The sequence below is a fragment of the Giraffa tippelskirchi genome, chromosome 4 (genome assembly GCF_054371585.1).
Source record: "Giraffa tippelskirchi isolate mGirTip1 chromosome 4, T2T-mGirTip1v1.2.pri, whole genome shotgun sequence".
In the NCBI taxonomy this organism is placed as follows: Eukaryota; Metazoa; Chordata; class Mammalia; order Artiodactyla; family Giraffidae; genus Giraffa; species Giraffa tippelskirchi.
Genome location: NC_137278.1, coordinates 128,094,785 through 128,115,473, shown reverse-complemented (window position 1 = coordinate 128,115,473; position 20,689 = coordinate 128,094,785). Strand labels below are relative to the sequence as shown.

General features: G+C 45.4%; 1 protein-coding gene, 1 long non-coding RNA gene and 1 pseudogene across 5 annotated transcripts; 1 reads left to right on the top strand and 2 right to left on the bottom strand.

The window, feature by feature from the left end:
• Window positions 1-1,179: 1,179 nt before the first annotated feature.
• Window positions 1,180-4,075, top strand: LOC145544548 (large ribosomal subunit protein eL19 pseudogene; annotated as a pseudogene). Its single transcript, XR_014081473.1, has one exon. The product of XR_014081473.1 is annotated as a large ribosomal subunit protein eL19 pseudogene (transcript).
• Window positions 2,684-8,062, bottom strand: LOC145547168 (uncharacterized). Of its 2 annotated transcripts, XR_014083610.1 has the most exons (3): window positions 6,945-8,062; window positions 4,300-4,466; window positions 2,684-2,960 (listed from the first exon to the last, which is right to left on the bottom strand). It is a non-coding gene; the product is annotated as an uncharacterized LOC145547168 (long non-coding RNA). The 2 variants fall into 2 exon arrangements; XR_014083612.1 differs by lacking the exon at window positions 4,300-4,466.
• A 1,277-nt stretch (window positions 8,063-9,339) lies between these two features.
• Window positions 9,340-17,367, bottom strand: ATP5MC2 (ATP synthase membrane subunit c locus 2). 2 transcript variants are annotated; one of them, XM_081595996.1, is made up of 5 exons: window positions 13,069-17,367; window positions 12,892-12,961; window positions 11,735-11,812; window positions 11,032-11,231; window positions 9,340-9,602 (listed from the first exon to the last, which is right to left on the bottom strand). In XM_081595996.1, the coding sequence occupies exons 2-5, from the start codon at window positions 12,928-12,930 to the stop codon at window positions 9,488-9,490; spliced, it is 432 nt and encodes a 143-aa protein (XP_081452122.1). In that variant the 5' UTR covers window positions 12,931-12,961; window positions 13,069-17,367; the 3' UTR covers window positions 9,340-9,487. The 2 variants fall into 2 exon arrangements, with proteins under 2 accessions (XP_081452122.1, XP_081452121.1); XM_081595995.1 differs by having other exon boundaries at window positions 17,339-17,367.
• Window positions 17,368-20,689: the final 3,322 nt, after the last annotated feature.

Here is a 20,689-nt window from a genome sequence, read left to right as displayed (position 1 = left end):
ATTGCCTCCTCCGAGTCATGTGCAATACAACCTAAAAGGAACAGGATGGAGAAATTGATCTTGGAATCCCTATTTCCTGTTGGACTCCTTAGAAAGGAGCCCTGGGATTGTCTTGTATTCTGTGAAAATGTGGCTTCTTTGGGGACAGAACACTAGTACAAGAACCAAAAACACCCTCAAAGGCAGGAAGGTTGAGGTTAACTAACATCCTATGCTGTGGTAATGTTGGGAAGGAAAGAAGTGAACAAAGCTGGAGAAGAATGGGCCAGATTCCTTAAGCCTCCAGGTTTCCCAGCTCACTTCCTTAGGTAAAAGATTTAGGCTGGGGGTTGTCCTCTTCTCAGCTCCATAAGGGAAACTTAACAGAGGCCTCACCAGTCTCTGGAACGCCTAGTCCTTTCAAGCAGGGAGTCTCTTGCCAAAGCAAACAATCCCAGCTCTATGATTGTGCTCTGGCTGGGGTAGGGGAGAACAAAGATCCCTTTCTTTGCTTCCCCAACTCTATGGCTCCAGCCAAAGGCACTGTTTACACAGTCTTCCCTGGTGAAGAATTTGTTCCATTTCTCTCTAGGTTACAGCTGGAAAAGATTGACTCCCTCCTTGCCTGTTCCTTTTCCCTAGACCCCTGGACAAGAAAGGTGTCCGATACCTGAAGCCTTCCACCCTCAGAAAAGATGTCAGCCCACAGAAGTAACTCCAGACCCTTTTGTGATGTGACAGAGAACCTTACAGTTTTAGTGGCAGAAAGCCTGTCTGGCTGGAGCAATCAAGAGCATAACTTGTCTCCATTCCAATTCTGCTTATCCTCCCTCTCTCACTCCCCAGGGATTCCTAGGCTTTCCCAGGTCCATACCTAGGAGTGAATCAAATAGACAAAATCCAGGGCAGACTTGGGTTCTTTCTTTAAAAGGATATTAAGGTGGGTAGGATGAAAGCAATGTTTTTTTAGCAGGAAAAGTTTTCTGTGGTTTTTAGTTTACTAACTCCAGCAGCACATATGTTTCCCTCCAGCCCCCAAAACAAAAGCAAGAAGGAGAAAAGGAAGCCCCAGAGTGGTGGAGTCTAATTTTAGCCCTGGCAGAGAGTCCTAGTGTTAAATTACTCCTGGTAAATTGGTAACTAAGAAACAGAAGAGATAAAGGCAATTTACAAGATCTAGGTCTCCAGCAAGAATTTTTTTTTTTAATATTTATTTATTTGGTTGTCCTGGGTCTTAGGTGTGGTACGAAGGATCTTTGATCTTTAGTTACAGCATGTAAACTCTTAGTCTTGGCAAGTGGGATCTAGTTCCCTGATCAGGGATCAAACCCAGGTCCCCTGCATTGAGGACGCAGAGTCGTAGCCACTGGACCACCAGGGAAATTCCCTCCAGCAAGAATTTTAAAATCTAATTTCATTTATTTCTATGTCATCTCCAGGAGACACATCTCAAGAAAATGTGCCTCTCATTTCACGAAAGGGAAGGAAATTGAAGCACGAGAAGAATTAACCAAAAGTGACCTGAACCCAGGATTGTGGGACTTTCAATCTGGTCAACTCCATAGGCTAAGCTGTTTTTGGAAAATTTTATGGGTTTTTTCATCGTACAGATTTTCCCTGAGCTAAATCCCCACTGACTACCCTCCTGTTGTTAAGGGAGTTATGGGCTAGGTGTTTGTTACCCTTTGCAGCTATGTTTTGGAAACTTAAAAGTCCTTGCTCCAGATATTGGAAGAAGTAGATCAAAAAGCCTTAGGGGTGCAATGGGGATGGAAATCTGTTAGGTGTAGATATCATCCCACAACATACATACAAACACCCCCCCGCCCAACCACCCTCCCCAGCAAGATCTACAGAGTTGGTTTCTGTAAAAGCAGCAACGCAGTTCCTGGAAGGTTCTAATCTACAATAGTTAAAAAAATATCTATCCTGGGGCAAGAGCTGAGCCAACCTGCTAAACTGAGCCTACCCAGAAGGCCAGGAAATTACCCAGCAGTGGATAAAATGAACACAAGGGTAGGCAAATGCTATGCTACCTATCTGCGATGTAACCACAGAGATGATAATTATAAGAAAAACAGATCAATCTCCTTCACTGAGAAATCTAAAAAAAAAACTGTCCAGATTCATCTTTCCCTCTCTTGCAATGATATCCTGGCTCCCACACCTTGTGGTGTGGCATAATGCAAGGAGCTCTGATCATGGGTTGCTGTTCTGTTCTATCAGTTCCCACCTAGGTAACCTCTAGAACAAAGTCATGATTCTTGAATCTGAGTCTTAGTTTTCTCACTTGTTAAAACCAGAAAAAAATACCTACCTCACACAAATGAAATAGCTATAGTAAAAATAGCTATAGGCATTCAATTTTTGCTTATATGTCTTTCCTGGAGTTCCTCGGTGGTCCAGTGATTAAGACTTCATGCTTCCACTGAAGGGGGCACAGATTTGACCCCTGGTCAGGGAACTAAGATCCTGCATGCCACGTGGTCTTGCCAAAAAATAAATAAATAGGCAAATAAGTAAGCAAATAAATAAAATTAAAAGATTTTTCCTTGTTTTGCTTTCCTGAGCTAGGTTAGAGTCAATGAAGTTAGGAGGCAGAGGGTCAGAAAAGTCAATCTTAGAGTTCCTTTCAACGCAGACTGGAAAACTGCACTTATGTTACCTTTTTATTGCTACATAACAAACTATATAAGCTCAGTGGTTTAAAACAAAGTCCGTTTATTATCTTACTTTCTGTAGATCATAAAATCCAGGCAGGTTTGATTACATTTCCTGTTTGTGTGTGCTCAGTCGTGTCCGACTCTTTGCAACCTCACAGACTGTAGTCCACCAGGCTCCTCTGTCCATGGAATTTTCCAGGCAACAACACTGGAGCAAGTTGCCATTTCCTCCTCCAGGGGATCTTCCCAACCCAGGGATAGAATCTGCGTCTCTTGTGTCTTCTGCATTGGCAGGCGGGTTCTTTATCACTGCGCCACCTGGGAAGCCCACATTTCCTGTTTAGTGTCTCACAAATCCCAAGTCAAGGAAGGTGTTGACTGAGTTGGGCTCTTATCTAGAGATTGTAAGGCAGAATCCACTTCCCAGGCTTATTCAGGCTGTTGGCAGAATTCAGTTCCTTGCAGTTGTTGGACTGAGGTCCCATTTCTTTGCTGGCTGTTGGTTTAGGGGTCAATTTCAGATGTAAGAAGCTACTTACATGTGGTCCCCTCCAACTTCAAAACCAATAATAACCATGTATCGAATCCTTTCTTCAAATCTGATTTCTCCTTCTGCCACTAGTCTGAGAAAGCTCTTTGTTTTTAAGGGCCACTTGATTAGTTCAGGCCCATGCTGGTAATCTCCCTATCTGAGTCAGCATTGCCATATATAACATTACCACAGCTTTCCTTTCACCTCTGTGGCTGCAGCCATGAGTATGCTCAGGCTTCAGAAGAGGCTTGCCTCCAGTGTCCTCCACTGTGGCAAAAAGAAGGTCTGGTTGGACCCCAATGAGACTAACAAAATTGCCAATGCCAACTCCCGCCAGCATATCCAGAAGCTGATCAAAGATGGGCTGATCATCCGGAAGCCTGTGACTGTCCATTCACAGGGTTGATGCCAGAAAAACACCTTGGCTTGCCAGAAAGGCAGGCATATGGGCATAGGTAAGCGAAAGAGTACTGTCAATGCTCAAATGCCCGAGGAGGTAACCTGGATGAAGAGGATGAGAATTCTGCGCCGGCTGCTCAGACAATACTGTGAATCTAAGAAGATTGACTGCCACATGTATCACAGCCTGTAACTGAAGGTGAAGGGTAATGTGTTCAAAAACAAGCAGATTCTCATGGAACATATCCATAAGCTGAAGGCAGACAAGGCTTGCAAGAAGCCTCTGGCAGAACAGGCTGAGGCCTGCAGGTCTAAGACCAAGGAAGCGCGCAAGCGCCGTGAAGAGCGGCTTCAGGCCAAGAAGGAGTGTCCAAGGAGGAAGCTGCTGCTGCTGCTAAGTCGCTTCAGTCTGGTCCGACTCTGTGCCACCCCGGGATTCTCCAGGCAAGAGTACTGGAGTGGGCTGCCATTTCCTTCTCCAGTGCATGAAAGGGAAAAGTGAAAGTGAAGTCGCTCAGTCGTGTCCGACTCTTAGCAACCCCATGGACTGTAGCCTACCAGGCTCCTCCGTCCATGGGATTTTCCAGGCAAGAGTACTGGAGTGGGGTGCCATTGCCTTCTCCACCATGGAGGAAGAGACCAAGAAATAAAGTTACCCCCCTCTTCTCTGTACATAGTGGCCTTGGCAATTGCATAGATCACTCATTCAATAAAAAACAAGCCTACCTCTCTGCTTCCAAAGTCTCTGGCTGCCTGGTGGGTCTTCACTGTGTACTGGACCAGAACTGAGGACTGGGATACAGGCCCTTCTCTGGGTTCCTGCTTTGTTGCTTCCTTGGCTCTTAGCTTCTGGTCAGGCTCATGCTCCCTCCATCCATGGAGTGTGGGGCCTACTATGAAGGGAGGAGAGGAAGGACTTCTCTCCAACTTTCAGATACTGTGCTTCAAAACTGCCCTTTACAGCAGAGTATGAGTGGCATCTCAGACACGGTCTCAGATGTTGGTTGTTATTCAGTTGGGTGTTGTCACATTATTTAAAAACAACAGAAAATAGTATGCTTGCACTCCTCAACTGCACTGAGGTTCAAGGTTGCAGTCCGCTGCCTCAGAACTCCAGGACAGTGGGGATTGAACCACCACCAATTCAGAAGGTATGATTGACCTGAACTGCAGACTGCTGCCTGAGCTGTCTTTAGACAGGCTTGAGATAGAACTGAAGCCATCATTTTGAGTATCCCTATTTTTATTTCTAAACCTATTTTTCTTTCCTGTCCTTATCAGTACTGTTTTCTGTTTTGTTTTTCGGTTTATAACCATCAAAAATGGTCCAAAGGGAAAAAAGCTTTCTTGGCAAGAGTTGGAATAAAGGCACATAACATACACACTTGTCACAGCCATTTTGAGTTGACTTTATACTCCTTTTGCAAATAAGAAGTAGGCTTTATCTTGCCTCTTATCTGGTAGTAATAACCAATAAATTTTTCAATAAAGTAGCTGCTCTATGAGCCAAGTTAAAAAAAACATTACCACAGGTGCAATAGCTAATAAAATTCACAGGTTCTAGGGATTAGAGTATTTTTAGGGGGTCATTTAAGAAATTCTGCCTGCCACAGCACTTATTCAAAAGATGAAAGGAAATTCTTTTGGGATGTGGGGGGAGAATGAAGTGGGAATAAACTCTAAGTAATACACTAATAAGAGAAGCCAAACATTTGCGATGAGTCCTGACCTCATCCATGGTGTCCTACACATTATATCTTCTGCCACATCTAGAGCGGCTACTTTGGTCACAATGTCCTATCACAGTGTCTTCAAGTAAATGGTCAATAATAGACATTTTAAGGAATACTTGGGCACTAAAAAACTCTTGCCATGCTTTAGCTTTTCCTCATCAAATGGTGTCAACACCAAGCCCTCCAAGAACTTGTCCTAAGAAGACATGTTGGAAAGTGCATCTTTTTAGATATGGCTCAACTAAGAGCGAATTTCATTGCTCAAAACTCGGAGGACCAGGATAATATCCCTGTACTCCTCTTACATATTCTACTTCAGGATTCAAGGTGGATATCCATCCCTTCACCTCATTTCTCTTCAGTGAAGGTTAAGACACAGAGCAGCCTCTATGTTCCTGTGTACCAACTTCAGCTAAACACCAGGGTTGTTCCCGAGCTGCTTTTTCATCCTGGTGACCTAAGAAGATCTCAAACTAATAAATCCATCCTGGAAGGCAAGCTGGAACAGGGTTTCTCATTATTACTATTTAGCATGTAGACGGTTTTCAAAGAACATCATTTTCTTCTAATTAGGATGACACTTTTGCCTGGTACTGCAGAAACACAACTGACGATTGGGGAAACTGAAATGTAAGAACAGGGGACCAACTATATGAGAAAAGAATATAAAAAAGAGTGGATATATGTATGTGCATAACTGATTCACTTTACTGTACACCTGAAACTAACACAACATACTATACTCCACACAGCTATACTCCAATAAAATTTTAAAAAAAGAAAAAGAGGGAAACCAAGACTTGCTGCTTTCAGCATCCCTGGGGTTTTTTTCCTCCAAGTTTTTTATGGCCAGACTTGCCAACCACAAGAGGGAGAAACTGTGTAAAATGCCTGTAACAGGCTCTGAGTTTCATGGAGAATGAGAAAGCAAATTATAATCAATATACATAGATTTTTCAAGGCACCATCCTTTCCAAATACCCAAGGTCACCTTTGTGTGTATGCACTTAACTCTTTGGACGAGAATTATTATCCCGATTTAACAGATGGAGAGAAACTGAGGTCCTAGAGTTATTTATTAGTGATCTGACCACCACCATCACAGTGGCCCAGGGCAGAAGAAAGATTACAATAACGTCTAATTTCAAATCATGCCATCTTTTTGAAATTACAAGGACAAATAGAAAGCTTTCATTGCATGTTATCAAAACTGGAAAGATCTTCAGAAAATTTGCTCTTGGACCCTGTCTCTACTAAAACAAAGCACTCCTCCACTCCAAATTGTTGGCAACTTGGGTTGCCAATAGATACCTCTTGGGACCTGAAACTAAGAGGATCCTGGTTGCCTCGACTCCTTCTGAAGAAATTTGCTTCCAAGCTTCTTGCAGCACCATCTCATCATTCACCTCAGAGAGAACAAGAACACATGGGCCACCAGATGTGCTCTCTCCAAGCACCTGAGTTGTTAAGGAGTCAGTTTCAATCCCAAAGAAAGGGCCAAGGAGAAAAATAAAACACAGATGATTCTGATCTAATGACTTGGTAACAGAACTGGCAAGAGAAGCCCTTGCCAGAGGTTCAAACTTAAGTGAACAAAACAAAGAGAGCACTAGTCATCATCCCCAAATATGTACATACCTTGTACCTACTTATGGCTGGAGGAGCAATTCTTGTGAGGTCCACCTAGAGCCGCAAAGTGCAGTAGGGTATAGTTTTTTGGAATAGTATAGCAATCTAGAAGCAAATTGAGGATAGGATCCCACTCAATCCTTGATGACAATAGCAAAAAGACAGGGTGAATAATTTGAGCTGACCTGCTTCCTAAGCATCAGTTTATTGTGGGGTCAAGTGTCTGCTCTAGGCTTTAATTACTGACTGAACCAAAAGAAAAACTGTTATGATCATCTACATTATCATGAAAGGACTTTTATACCCAACTTCAAGCATATGTAAGGTAAGTCTTACTTGAAGTTTCTTTTCCTTCAAAAAAGACAAAAATCATTCATTTTTAGCTGTGCTGGATCTCCGTTGCTTTGCTTGGGCCTTCTCTAGTTGCAGTGAGCAGGGCCAACTACTTGTGGTGATCAGGCTTCTCATGGCAATGGCTTCTCTTGTTGAGGAGCACAGGCTCTAGGCATGTGGGCTCACTTGTTGTGACACATGGGCTCAGCTGCTCTGCAACATGTGGAATCTTCCCCAGACCAGGGATGGAGCCCATGTCCCCTGCAGTGGCAGGTAAATTCTTATCCACTGCGCCATTAGGGCAGTTCTAAAGTTTAGCCCTTTAAAAAAATTCTATTATTTATTTTTGGTTACGCTGGGTCTTTGTTGCTGCATGTGGGCTTTCTCTAGTTGTGGCGAGCGGGGGGGCTTCTAATTGCAGAGGCTTCTCTTGTTGCAGAGCATGGGCTTCAGTAGTTGCAGCATGTGGGCTCAGGGGTTGTGGCTCGTGGGCTCAATAGTTGTGGCACACAGGCTTAGTTGCTCCAAGGCATGTCAGATTCCTGGACTAGGGATGGAATCCGTGTTCCTTGAACTGGCAGGTGGATTCTTAACAACTGGACCACCAGGAAAGACCCTAAAATTGAGCCTTTAGAAAATAATAATCCTTGACCTTTATACTCAAGTGAAAGAAAGTGAAGTTGCTCAGTCGTGTCCGACTCTTGGCGACCCCATGGACTGTAGCCTACCAGGCTCCTTAGTCCGTGGGATTTTCCAGGCAAGAATACTGGAGTGGGTTGCCATTTCCTTCTCCAGGGGATCTTCCCGACCCAGGGATCGAACCCGGGTCTCCCGCATTGTAGGCAGACGCTTTATCGTCTGAGCTACCAGGGAAGCCCACCTTTATACTAACCCCTGTCCAAAAGACCCTCTTGAGGAATCTTTAAGGAAAAAGGTTTATCATTGCTTATTCTGCTCTCTTTGGCTTCCTTAACAGAACAGCAGTCACCAGCAACACTGGAAGAGAACTAGACCAACAATGTGGTAGACATACACCCTGAACTACAAGACATGATCCTTACTCCCACTCAAGCTCTGCTAATAAATGTTCCTGGGAGAATCCTTTGATATAGTCTGTTTCTTCACTTCTGAAGTGAGGTGGTTCGTTTAGACAATTAAATTGAAAATTTGACTAAGATACTGCTGAGATGTGTCATGCTAAGATACTTCTAAGGATACGTGTATTACTGAGTTCCTGCTTCAAGAAACTAACAATCTTAGAAGATAAGGCACACATTTGTGCACATGCGTACATAAGCCCACATTTATCATATACAGTAAGCATTATAAAGTACGCAGCATACTTTATAGTCCTTTATATGGACTAACACTCCTTTGATTGAAAGTAGAGGGAGACCAGATGAAAACTTCATGGAAGTAGAGGTAGCATTTAAAGTAAGTCTTTCAGGATAACAGGGAGAATTTGAAGAAAAGAGGAAAGTGACTAAAGATTGAGGCAAAGAGAGATGGACAAAGTGCAAGGCCTGCAGATATGTAAGGACAGGAAAGCAGGAAAGTGTTTGAAAAATGACAAGCAGTCCACTTTGGGTTGAGTGTAATGGGAATAAGACATAAAGCTGAGGAAGTTTAATCAGACTATTTTTGAATTGGTCTATGACAGAACCAGTCCTACATTTATGGATTAACCTGGCAGTGGTGGGTAGAAGTAAATGCCAGAGGGTAGACATGGCAGGCAGAAGGCCAATTAAGAGGTTATTGCAATAGACCAGTGGGTGGCAATGAGGACATCAGCCAGGATAGTGGCAGTGGAAACAATCACTTCAGTCAAAATTTTAAACCAGCACTGTATGTTGCTTCTGTCCCAATTCTCCATGGTAACAGGCCATCCCAAGTGAAAATTATTAAAAAGGAGCACTAATTTGAATAAAGCTTTTCCAACATAGAGAATGAAAAATAAGTGAGCCCAGATCCATGTTGAGTTTAAAACCATCACTAACCTCTGGCCTTATACTTTCACCAAGGCATTCAGCCAATTGTGGAAAAGAAATATACACAGGAGACTCAAGAAACATCTTATTAATACAGTATTTATTTGTCTTCCTTCTGTCAAGCCCTGAGCCAACCACTTTCCCCAGGCTGCCTGGGGAGGTACAAGAAACGAAACATACAAGGCAGACGAGACACGGGAGAAAGAACTATGGGAGGTGGAAACGGCTCCTTCACATGGCGAAGAGGATGAGAAAGGCCACCATCAGGCAAAAGAGCCCCATGGCCTCCGAGAGGGCAAAGCCCAGAATGGCGTAGGAGAAGAGCTGCTGCTTCAGAGAAGGGTTCCTGGGAGGGGAAGAGAAAAGACTGAATTTCTAGTCCATATAAAGAAAAAGACAAACATTAAAGGAGGGCTCAGGGAGAATCCATCTCAAGCTAACATTTTAGGTAACGAGTCTCTCAGGGTGACATCATCATGCCCCATTTCTTGCTCTGACACATCAAGGTCTTACAGAGATGAATGGGGAAGGGGACAATCCAAAATTCTGTAACACAGCCCAGTACAAACATCACCTCCTCTACTCTATCACCGCATCTTCCCTGGGTCTGGACACTTAACTATCCAGGGCTCAACCAGGATGGAAGATGTCTCTGGGTGGCAGGGTCTATCAGAGCAGTGTTTCCAAACTTTAAGCAGTAGAACCCCATAATACAAAACGTGTAACAGCTAAACTGTAATGGAGTGGCAGAGTTGGAAGTCTTGTTCGATTGGTCTCCCCTTCATTCTCTAAGAGTCTCTGGGGTGTACCCTCAAAACCCTAGGACTTTATGTAACACAATTAGAAAAACACTCTTCTAGTGGACAAGGACATCAGAGGGACAAATAACTTCTCTTATTTCAAAATAGTCAAAAGATTTTGGGCTACAAACCACCTGGGGATGGGGGCGTGTTTAGACAAAATGAGTCAAAATGGGATAAAGGACTCCTAATTCTGAAAATCAATATATAATTTCTATTTCCCTTACTGTCACCTCGGGAAGACTTGATGGATAAAGTAAAGCAACACTAACTTTTAACAGAATTGTGAACATAGAAGTTTCTTATTTCATACAAATCCTAAAAAATAAACTTATTTCCCCAAAGACATTGAGAGAACTTGCAGGTCTCTAAAGGATTAATCTAGTTCTAACACTGAGTTGCCCAGAGTTGTTGGGGACCAAATAGTCCCAAGTGTCAGGGAGCACTGGGCCTAGATGCAGAAGCAGTTTTCCCAGGAGTGATGAGGGAATTCCCGGGGATGGGGAAAAACAGCAGAGAAGCCACTATGCTGAGGCTTTAGACTGGGGGGTGGACGTGGCAAACTTTTTCTGTAAAGGGCTAGACAGCAAATATTTTAGGCTCTGTGGGTCACATATGACCTGTTACCTTTTTTATTTTCATGACCCTTTAAAAATGTAAAACCCTTCTTAGTTCAGCTATACAAAACCAGGCTGGCCCAAATACAGACCTCCTGCCTTAGTTTGCTGACTCCTACTCTAAACCAAAGCTGTCCAATAGAACTTTCCAAAATGGTAGCCATGAGTCATATGTGGCTACTGAGCTACACTGAAAGTATACAAAACTTAAGTCAGTGTACTTTCAGTTAAAACTCACATTTGAATAGCACTACGTGGTTAGTGGCTACTGTATAGGATATTGCAGCTCCAGAACCCCAAATATTTCTGCCCAGACCTGTGGAAGCACATCAGAGAGCCAACGGAGGGCCCATCTTACCTGGCATAACCAATGATGAGACTCCCAAACACAGTCCCAATTCCAGCTCCAGAGCCAGCCACCCCTACTGTGGCAGCCCCAGCTCCAATGAACTTGGCTGCTGTGTCAATGTCCCTTGAAATGGCACTGGTTTGGAAGCTGCGGCTAGGAGTAAGTGAGGTGGTCAGGGGACGGGGGACTACTGCCAAGCTGCTGTGGCTCTGTGAAGAAGCAGCAGATAGAAAGTTTTTAGGAAACTTTTTTTGCTTTGGAAACTTCTGTACCATTTAATCCCTTTATGCTATCAAATCCCATCGTTTCTCCTCCAAACAGAAAATCTTTTAACTCTCCAGAAAACTCTACTGCCAAGCAGAACCTTTAAATCCAAGAGGTGGATGTCAAATATCTTCATGACTCAGGTACAGTCTAGAAATGGAAGACTACAGCCCTAGCCTGTTCCTGATGCCTTGAGGAGATCATCTTCCTGGGCTACATGCTCCCAACTCAAGTCAGTACACTAGATCAAGTAATGGGAGTTATAAGCAGCACACAGGGGCATGCGCTGCCAGTGGCAAAAGCTGGAACATTAGGGAATATATCACATTGTATATGGTATCATGAGTCCTCAGCACTCCCCCTACTGGTTCTGTCAGGTAACCCTCCCTTCTCCACCCCATCCCCACCTTCACCCCTCCCCACAGGTCCAATTCCACTCATAAGGTACCTCATCTGTCAGTGTCTCTGGTCGTCTTACCACCACTGCAGACAGGGATCGGCTCAATAGTGTAGAGGTTCTCCTGATCTAGCCGGAATAATACAAGGTCAAGAAGGTCAAGAAAGGCTGTGGAGAGGAGTTTTAGAACTACTGCAAATTATTACTGAGATGCTCTGTTTATTCACTAGAACTTAAATTGGAATCTCAAAAGAGAATCTGGAATCATTCATTTAAAGCATTTATTTCACTCAATAAGAAATCTACACATATACTGGTGATGGCCAGCTCATCAGAAGGAAGCAAATGACTGGAACATCTTTCCCTGAACACATTGTCCTGGAAAATAGGCACAAAGACCTATGCTGAAAATGTAACCCCTCCTGGAAGCCTTTTCTAACTCTAAGCCTGTGTCTCCAAAATAGACAACACGGTGGTTAACAGCCAGGGCTTTAGTCACATATAACTAGATTCAAATCCTAGCTCTATCTGAGTTGTGTGATCTTAGGACAAGTCATGTCAATCTTTTTAAGCCTGCTTTCTCATCTATCAAATGGTAATAACATATCTCAGGGTTGACTGGAGGAGTAAATAAGATTATGTACATAAACTGGTAGACTCAATGCCAGGCATAGCAAGTGCTCAATATATGCCACCAACTAACAGCATCACTCCTTTTCACTTATGAGTGAATGAACTGATTGCCTCCACTAATACTTTTTCATTTCTTCCATCCTGTTGCTTTTGAATCAAATATTTTTCCTATGTGTATTTTAGCTTCCCATCCAAATTTAAGCTTCCAAAGGAACTGCTAGCTATAGCTCTCTGACACTCAGGACAAGATCCTGTACACAGTGCACACTCAGTCTGACTTAGGCAATTTATTTCATGTTTACCATTTCTGGTGGGGCTCCAGTTTACAAGGACACAGTGTTTCTGGATAGGAATAACCTGATCTTAGCCTAGATGCTCATTTATGCTCTTCTGTTATGACTGCATCAGAAAAATCAACTGGCCTTCATGGGACACAAGGCAAGGAAGGCCTAGGAAGCATTCACTCTCTTGTCAGGCTAGCAAAGCAAAGGGCCCAACTGTGAAGCATAAGGTCTGAGAAGGAAAAGACAAAATGCCTCTCCTTAAAAACTTTCTTGGGAAAGGTGGGTACTCACCAAGGAGGGGTTGGAGACGAACTTGGCACAAGCGTACATTTTCAGGGGATGAAGGGCTGTGGCAGGAGAGCTGCAATTACAGAAGCAGCAGTGTAAATGTTGTTCTTGCTCATCAAAAGACAGCTGTATTAGCGGGTGCTCTGGAAAACTTAAATGGCCCAGAAAGCAGTGACTGACCTCAAGTCTTGGCAGAGATGGAATGAGAACCCTGAAGTCAGGATTTCTTCCACACAGCTTCCCACATTTCCTTATAATCAAGTGACTTCTCTTGGTCTGAACAAGAAGCCACTTGGTCCCAGCTTTAAGACATGTCATCTCTTTCCATAGCCTCATGAGTTGGGGCTGTAGATGAATTTTCTCAGCATCTTTTGCCCAAGTTTCCCCTCAGTCTCTTACTGAAAAGGAACTCGTCTCAAACCTTCATTTCCTGGATCTAAAAATGTTGCCCTTTAAGACTCTGAGGGTAACTCCCTGGCAGTCCAGTAGTTAGGACTCTGAGCTTCCACTGCAGGGGGCATGGGTTCCATCCCTGGTTGGGGAACTAAGATCCTATAAGCCGTATGGCACAAACCAAAAAAAAAAGAACTCTTGGAAGATATGTGCGGAAGGCCAAGGCTCTGAAAGGGTCTCTAACAATCCTCTTATTGAATTACCAGGAAGCATTTGTCAAAACATGTCAAAAGATTTGTCAAAGATGTTCAAGCTGGATTTAGAAAAGGCAGAGGAACCAGAGATCAAATTGCCAACATCCGCTGGATCATTGAAAAAGCAAGAGAGTTCCAGAAAACATCTACTGCTGCTTTACGGACTACGCCAAACCCTTTGACCATGTGGATCACAACAAACCATGGAAAATGCTTAAAGAGATGGGAATACCAGACCACCTGACTTTCCTCCTAAGAAATCTGTATGCAGATCAAGAAGCAACAGTTAGAAATGGATATGGAACAACAGACTGGTTCCAAATTGGGAAAGGAGTACATCAAGGCTGTATATTGTCACCCTGCTTATTTAACTTCTATGCAGAGTACATCATGAGAAATGCTGGGATGGATGAAGCACAAGCTGGAATCAAGATTGCCGGGAGAAATAACAATAACCTCAGATATGCAGATGACACCACCCTTATGGCAGAAAGCGAAGAACTAAAGAGCCTCTTGATGAAAGTGAAAGAGGAGAGTGAAAAAGTTGGCTTAAAGCTCAACGTTCAGAAAACTAAGATCATGGCATCTGGTCCCATCATTTCATGGGAAATAGATGGGGAAACAATGGAAACAGTGAGAGAGTTTATTTTGGGGGGCCTCCAAAATCACTGCAGATGGTGACTGCAGCCATGAAATTAAAAGATGCTTGCTCCTTGGAAGAAAAGTTATGACCAACCTAGACAGTGTATTAAAAAGCAGAGACATTACTTTGCCAACAAAGGTCCATCTAGTCAAAGCTATGGTTTTTCCAGTAGTCATGTATGGATGTGGGTTGGACTATAAAGAAAGCTGAGTGCTGAAGAATTGATGCTTTTGAACTGTGGTGTTGGAGAAGACTCTTGAGAGTCCCTTGGACTGCAAGGAGATCCAGCCAGTCCATCCTAAAGGAAATCAGTCTGAATATTCATTGGAAGGACTGATGCTGAAGCTGAAACTCCAATTCTTTGGCCACCTGATGCAAAGAGCTGACTCATTTGAAAAGACCCTGATGCTGGGAAAGATTGAAGATGGGAGGAGAAGAGGACGACAGAGGATGAGATGGTTGGATGGCATCACTGAGTCGAAGAACATGAGTTTCAATAAGCTCTGGGAGTTGGTGATGGACAGGGAAGCCTGGCGTGCTGCAATCCATGGGGTTGCAAAGAGAGACTAAGCGACTGAACTGACAGACTGAGGAAGCATTTGTCAAAATACTTATCTCCTATGTTAATTAACCAGATAAGGCAGATCAAGGAGGAACTCTGGCATTACTCTGATTAGCAATGACTGTTAAAGTATTCATTTCCACCATCATTCTAAGGAGTATTCAATTTTGTACCCTCAAGACCTTAAACAGGGACTTCCCTGGTGGTTAAGACTTAGCCTTCCAGTGCAGGGGGTTCGGGATCAATCCCTGGTCCAGGAGCTAAGATCCCTCATGCTTCAGGGCAAAAAAACAAAACAAAACAAAACATAAAACAGCAGCAATGTTGTAACAAATTCAATAAAGACTTAAAAAAAAAAAGACCTTAAACAATGCTAACACCCTGGAGGTACCTAAGTTGGTAGAACTGAGAGAAGAGTGGGTGAGTTTAAGACCTACAGGCAGGGTTTTTCCAAGTACAGCTGGTGGCCTACCTGAACTAATTACAGGAGGGTAGGGACTGTGTATGTATTAAAAATGTGGGACTTCTCTCACAGTCCAGTGGTTAAGAATCTGCAGTAGAAGACTGTAAGGATCCCTGGTCAGAGAACAAAGATCCCTTGAACCATGAGCTGTGGCTAAAAAAGAAAAAGAAAAAAACAAAAAATGCATATTCTTGGGTCTCATCTTAAGACTTTCTGGTCAAGATCTCTGGGAATAAGGCCCAAGTACTCTATTTTGGGGTTCCCTGGGGGCTCAGCAGTAGAGAATCCGCCTGCCAGTGCAGGACACTTGGGTTCAATTCCTGGGTCGGGAAGATCCCCTGGAGAAGGGAATGGCAACCCACTCCAGTATTCTTGTCTGGAGAATCCCATGGACAGAGGAGCCTGGTGGGCTCAGTCCATGAAGTCACAAAGAGTCAGACACGACTGAGCAACTAACACAATGTGTTGGGTCTTTGGGGGCAGGAGGAGATGTCCCCCAAGTGACTTTAGAGCCCCCTTGATCATTCCTCCTGGAGAAGGAAACGGCAACCCACTCCAGTATTCTTGCCTGGGAAATCCCATGGACAGAGAAGCCTGGCTGGCTACAATCCACAGGGTCACAAAAGAGTGGGACACGACTTAGTGACTAAACAATAATAACGTTCTGTATTTCAATGAAGCTTCCCAAATGATTCTTAGGTACTTGGAGAGCGTAGTCTTAAAAACAGTTTTAAAACTATGGCAGTGGTAGAATCAGAATTTGAACTCTTCTCACTTTTAATGCTTTTTAATATGCTACAGGTTGAAATATTTAGTGATTACTTAGGCCTGTTAAATGACACTTCCTTGAATGAGCTGGACTAATACTTTCCCAGATTAACTTCCAATTCCAGAATGTTACTTTTACATTAATGGATGTCTTCAACTCTTGTCCTTTCCGGAATTCTGATTTCTGCCCATATGTAACTCAAATAAAATTTTGCTGCCAGGCTATTCAGGTTTTCTTAGGTCAAAAATCCAAAATTTCTTAAGCTTTAAAAAAGAGAGACTTTTTTCCCCCAAGGCAACAAAACCTCAATATCATCATTTTTAAAATATAGTTCTTAGAGGGATTAAATGAAATAACATATGGAAAGAGCCTGATGTGGAACTGAAGGAAGTCTGCAGGAAGCGGTGATCCCTCTGCTGGCCACCTAAACTTGGCCAAGTCTGCACTTGTTAACCACTATCACCTTGGGGAATAGCACTACCCAGGTTGATGGGTTTCTTCCTCAGTGGAGGTCAGCCAGGGAGTTTACTTAATCGTTCCCTTTCTTAACCCTCTTTTCCTCTTGGGGGCAGAGTCTGGGGACTCTCGGTAAACCCCTTGATAGGAAAGCTGGCAGGTGGGTAGCACCCCATGCTAGGCCCCCCCCCCCCCCGCTTTTTAGGCCTGTTGCCTCTAAAGGAAAACCTCACACAGCACAAGACTTGTGTTTGTCCCGCTTCACCGCAGTGGAAGGAAGAGAACGCTACGGGAAGACAATCCATGGTACCCAAGAAACCTGCCTCTTTTCTGCTATGGCTCTCTCACAGTCCACAGCCTGAAGGTAGGGGGTGCTTTGGCTGTGCTGTTCATTTCTACCACTTTCATGGTTTACTTTTTAAATCGACGGGTGCTGCCTAGAGGGACTGGTGGCTTTAGACGATCCACCTATCTCCACTGCTCTACACTTGAGATCCTGGGGCCAAAAGTCTGGAGGTTTCAGGATAAGGAAGGCACGAGTCAGGATGAGAAGAAAAAGCAGAGATAGGAGGGGAGAGTCTGGGGGTTGGGACAGCTCTGAAAGGGCAAAAGGGTGAGAAAAGAGCGTTTGCAAGCGACAGGTGAAATGAGCACTCTGGGATTTGACTTTCGACAGCGCCAAGGCGCCCTCCCCCCCACCCACGAGACATCAAAGATGGCGCCAGGCCCGCGCGGCTGGAGGTCACCGGCACGCGGAAGGGGCAGCCGTAACGCGCGGGGATACGGGGCCAGGGAGGGCGTGAGGACCCAGGTGGGAGCACGCAAGGTAAGGGCCTCAGACCATCCACGCGAGGTGGGCGCCCGGCGCACGTGCGCGGCGCAACACGGGCGCGAGGGCCCAAGGCCTTACCTGCTCCCAGTGCAGAGAAGACAGAGAAGGGCGGGGAGGGGGCGGGAATAGGAAAAGGAAGGCTCAGCGCAGGCGCGGCCCGGACCAAAGAGTCGCTCCGCCAAGGATAGAGATATTGCAAACTTGAGGGTCGGCCCAGGCACCACAGCGCCGCCTGCCAGCTCTGTGGCGGTAGCCGGCCAGTCACTCCACCTGGCGTTTGAGAGGAGAAACTGCAGGCAGAGCCTGAGAAATGAGGGCACTCCGCAGTGTAAGCTGATCCGTGACGTGGCCTGCGGTTTGCTCTGTACAGCGGCTGGGATCTTGGATTTGCGTCTCTTTTCCAAGCATGCGCGGTCACACTGGGGGTGGGGTGGGGAGTGTGGGAAGAAAACCCAACTGTCCAGAATTTCAGTGTTAAATGGCATACAATCGAGATGGGGTTCAATGTCCAAAATCTAGCAAGATGAAAAGGAGGTCACAGGATTCCCGACGCCTGTTGCCACTGACCCAGGCTTTATGGATGGGAAAACTCATTCAGTGGGCGGATAGTCAGGAAAATGCCCCAGCTGCCTCTAGTGGCTTTACCTTTATTTCCCTCTCCTTCTTATTCCAGTGATCAACTATGAGAAAATAAGCATCAGAGAACCAGAAGATAGGGGCTAAAGATGATTAGGGCTCGAGAGCCCTGACCCTAAGCATTCTTTCCTGAGGCCTGAGACAGTCAAGGAATAGAGGGCATCAGTAACCAGCAGTGAGGTTGGGAGGTCACTCCAGGCATGCTAGGGCCTCTGCTCAGGCTTCATCTACACGAGTTGAGATAAGCAGTCCCCCTCCCCCAGGAGGTGCTCTTATGGAGGCCCCTCAGCTTCTTCCCCTTGGCCTTTTGCTCGTCCTTTCCCCGATGGGAGAAAGTAGAGGGCCTCCTGGCCCTCACCTCTTCTTCTAGGCTGCTTTATGTCCCAGATAGGTCTGACTTGTTCCTTTGGCGGGAGGTCCATAAGGCCTACCCACTTCCCCTCACGTCCAAACCGCGGCCGTCCAGGCATCATCTTGAACGCAGCACAAGAAAGACGGGGAAAGCTCACCAAACCCCCATAAAAAATAAAAAAATAAAAAGAAGGCCGTGGCTGTAAATAAAGCCAAATCCGCCACCCTCTGAGGGGCCGTTTGTTCTCCCCTCCTTGGCCCCGTCCTTCCCGCCGCCCCCTCCCGGCTCCCGGGCCCCGCGGCGCCCCGGCCCCGAGCTCCTCCATTTAATCGGATTTGGGAGAAGGGGAGGATAAATCACGGCAGCAGCTTTACGGTCCCGGAGGAGAGGCGAGCCGCAGCCAGGCACACCCCGGCCGGCGATAAAAACCGCCGCTGAAAGCCCACGGAGCAATTTCCCGGGACCCCGAGCGACGCCATTACAGGAATGTAATTTTGCCCGGATGAGGCCCCGAGTTTAATTATCCTCGCGGAGGAATTTCAATGCGGCCAATCCATCTTGCAGGCGGGCGGCAGAGGGATTTATATGGGCCCGTTATTTCACACCGATCCTCCATCTGCATTTTTATAGCCCTGAGCTTCTGAAAGGGAGGGAAAGGAGTAGGGAGAAATCGGAGAAGCGGGAGAGGAGGAGAAGGGTGGGAGACTTCCCGCCTTTCCTAAATCTAAGATTCCAGCTCGAGAATGAGGATTCTCACTGGTTCCCCTGAAATGCCTAGATCTCTCTCCAGTTCCAGTTGTTGACTCGGGGTGAGGTTGCGGGTAGGTGAGAAATGGAACTGGTATCCTTGGGAATCATTCAACAGGTATTTACCAGGTACCAAGGGGTGCCAGGCACAGGGTGAGATGCTCAGAGGAAAAAGGGAAAATAGGCAACAAGAATATCTCCTGGGGGACTTCCCTGGCAGTCCAGCGGTTAGGACTCCAAGCTTCCAATGCAGGAGGTGGGGTTCAGTCCTTGGTCTGAGAGCTAAGATACCTCATACATGGAAGCCGTTGGCAAAAAAAAATAAATCTCCTGAGGTCCCCAGACACCCCAAGCCCGCCCACACTGAATTCCTTTTAGCCCGCGGCTGCACATCCTCAGGGCAGCTCGTAGGAGCCGCCACCACTAGCCAGTTGTTGCAGCTATTTGTTGCGACAATTTAGACCCCTCTCAGATATCTCTAACAATCCAAAGGAGAATTGGAGAAGGAGCCCGTGTCTGATATGTTTATTTCTCCCTCACCTCCGTTCAGTGTATGAGGTATCTTAGCTCTCAGACCAAGGGTTGAACCCCCACCTCCTGCACTGGAAGCTTGGAGTCCTAACCGCTGGACTGCCAGGGAAGTCCCCCAGGAGATATTCTTGTAGCCTATTTTCCCTTTTTTCCTCTGAGCATCTCACCCTGTGCCTGGCACCCTTTTGGTACCTGGTAAATACCTGTTGAGCGATTCCCAAGGATACCAGTTCCATTTCTCACCTACCCGCAACCTCACCCCGAGTCAACAACTGGAACTGGAGAGAGATCTGGGCATTTCCTGGCTTCCCAAAATGCTGTGTGACCTTGGGCAAGCTGTTTAACCCCTCTATATCGATCTTCTTTTATGTAATTTGGGAATGATAATAATTCTTCATAGTCGTTTAGTCACTAAGTCTCATCTGACCCTTTTGGGACCCCATGAACTGTAGACGGCCAGGTTACTCTGTGGGATATCTCCAGGCAAGAATACTGGAGTGGGTTGCCATTTCCTTCTCCAGGGGATCTTCCCGACCCAGGAATCGAACCCGAGTCTCCTGCTTGGTAGATGGATTCTTTACCACTGAGCCACCTGAGAAGCCTGATAATAATGCTTGCTCAGCAGCAAATATTGGGATAATATACATGAAGCTTTTGGGCTTCCCAGGTGGTACAGTGGTAAAGAATCTGCCTGCCAATGCAGGAGACACAGTTTCCATGCCTGGGTCAGGATATCTCCTTTCCTCCCGGGAGAAGAAAATGGTAACCCCCTCCAGTATTCTTGCTGGGAAAATCCCAGGGACAGAGCAACCTGGAGGGCTACAGTCCGTGGGGTTGCAAAGAGTTGGACATGACTGTGCAGAGATACCTGAAGCTTTTAGCAAGGAGCTTGGAACTTAGTAACAGTTCAATAAATGCTAGTAATATAATAATCTTTTTTTTTTGGTGTTAGTAGTAGTGTTATAGTTGGGAGTATGGCAGCTCAGTTCTGCTCTGCTTTATTGCAAGCTTCTTGCAATGATAGCTCCTGAAAGAAACTCAACTATGGCTTACTGAACTTTTTTACCTACATAAATCACACAAAGGAGTTACTTGACAGGTTAGTGGGTGGGGATCTGTGGGGAGGGCTGAGAATTCCCAGGGCGTTTGCTACCAGGTTTGCA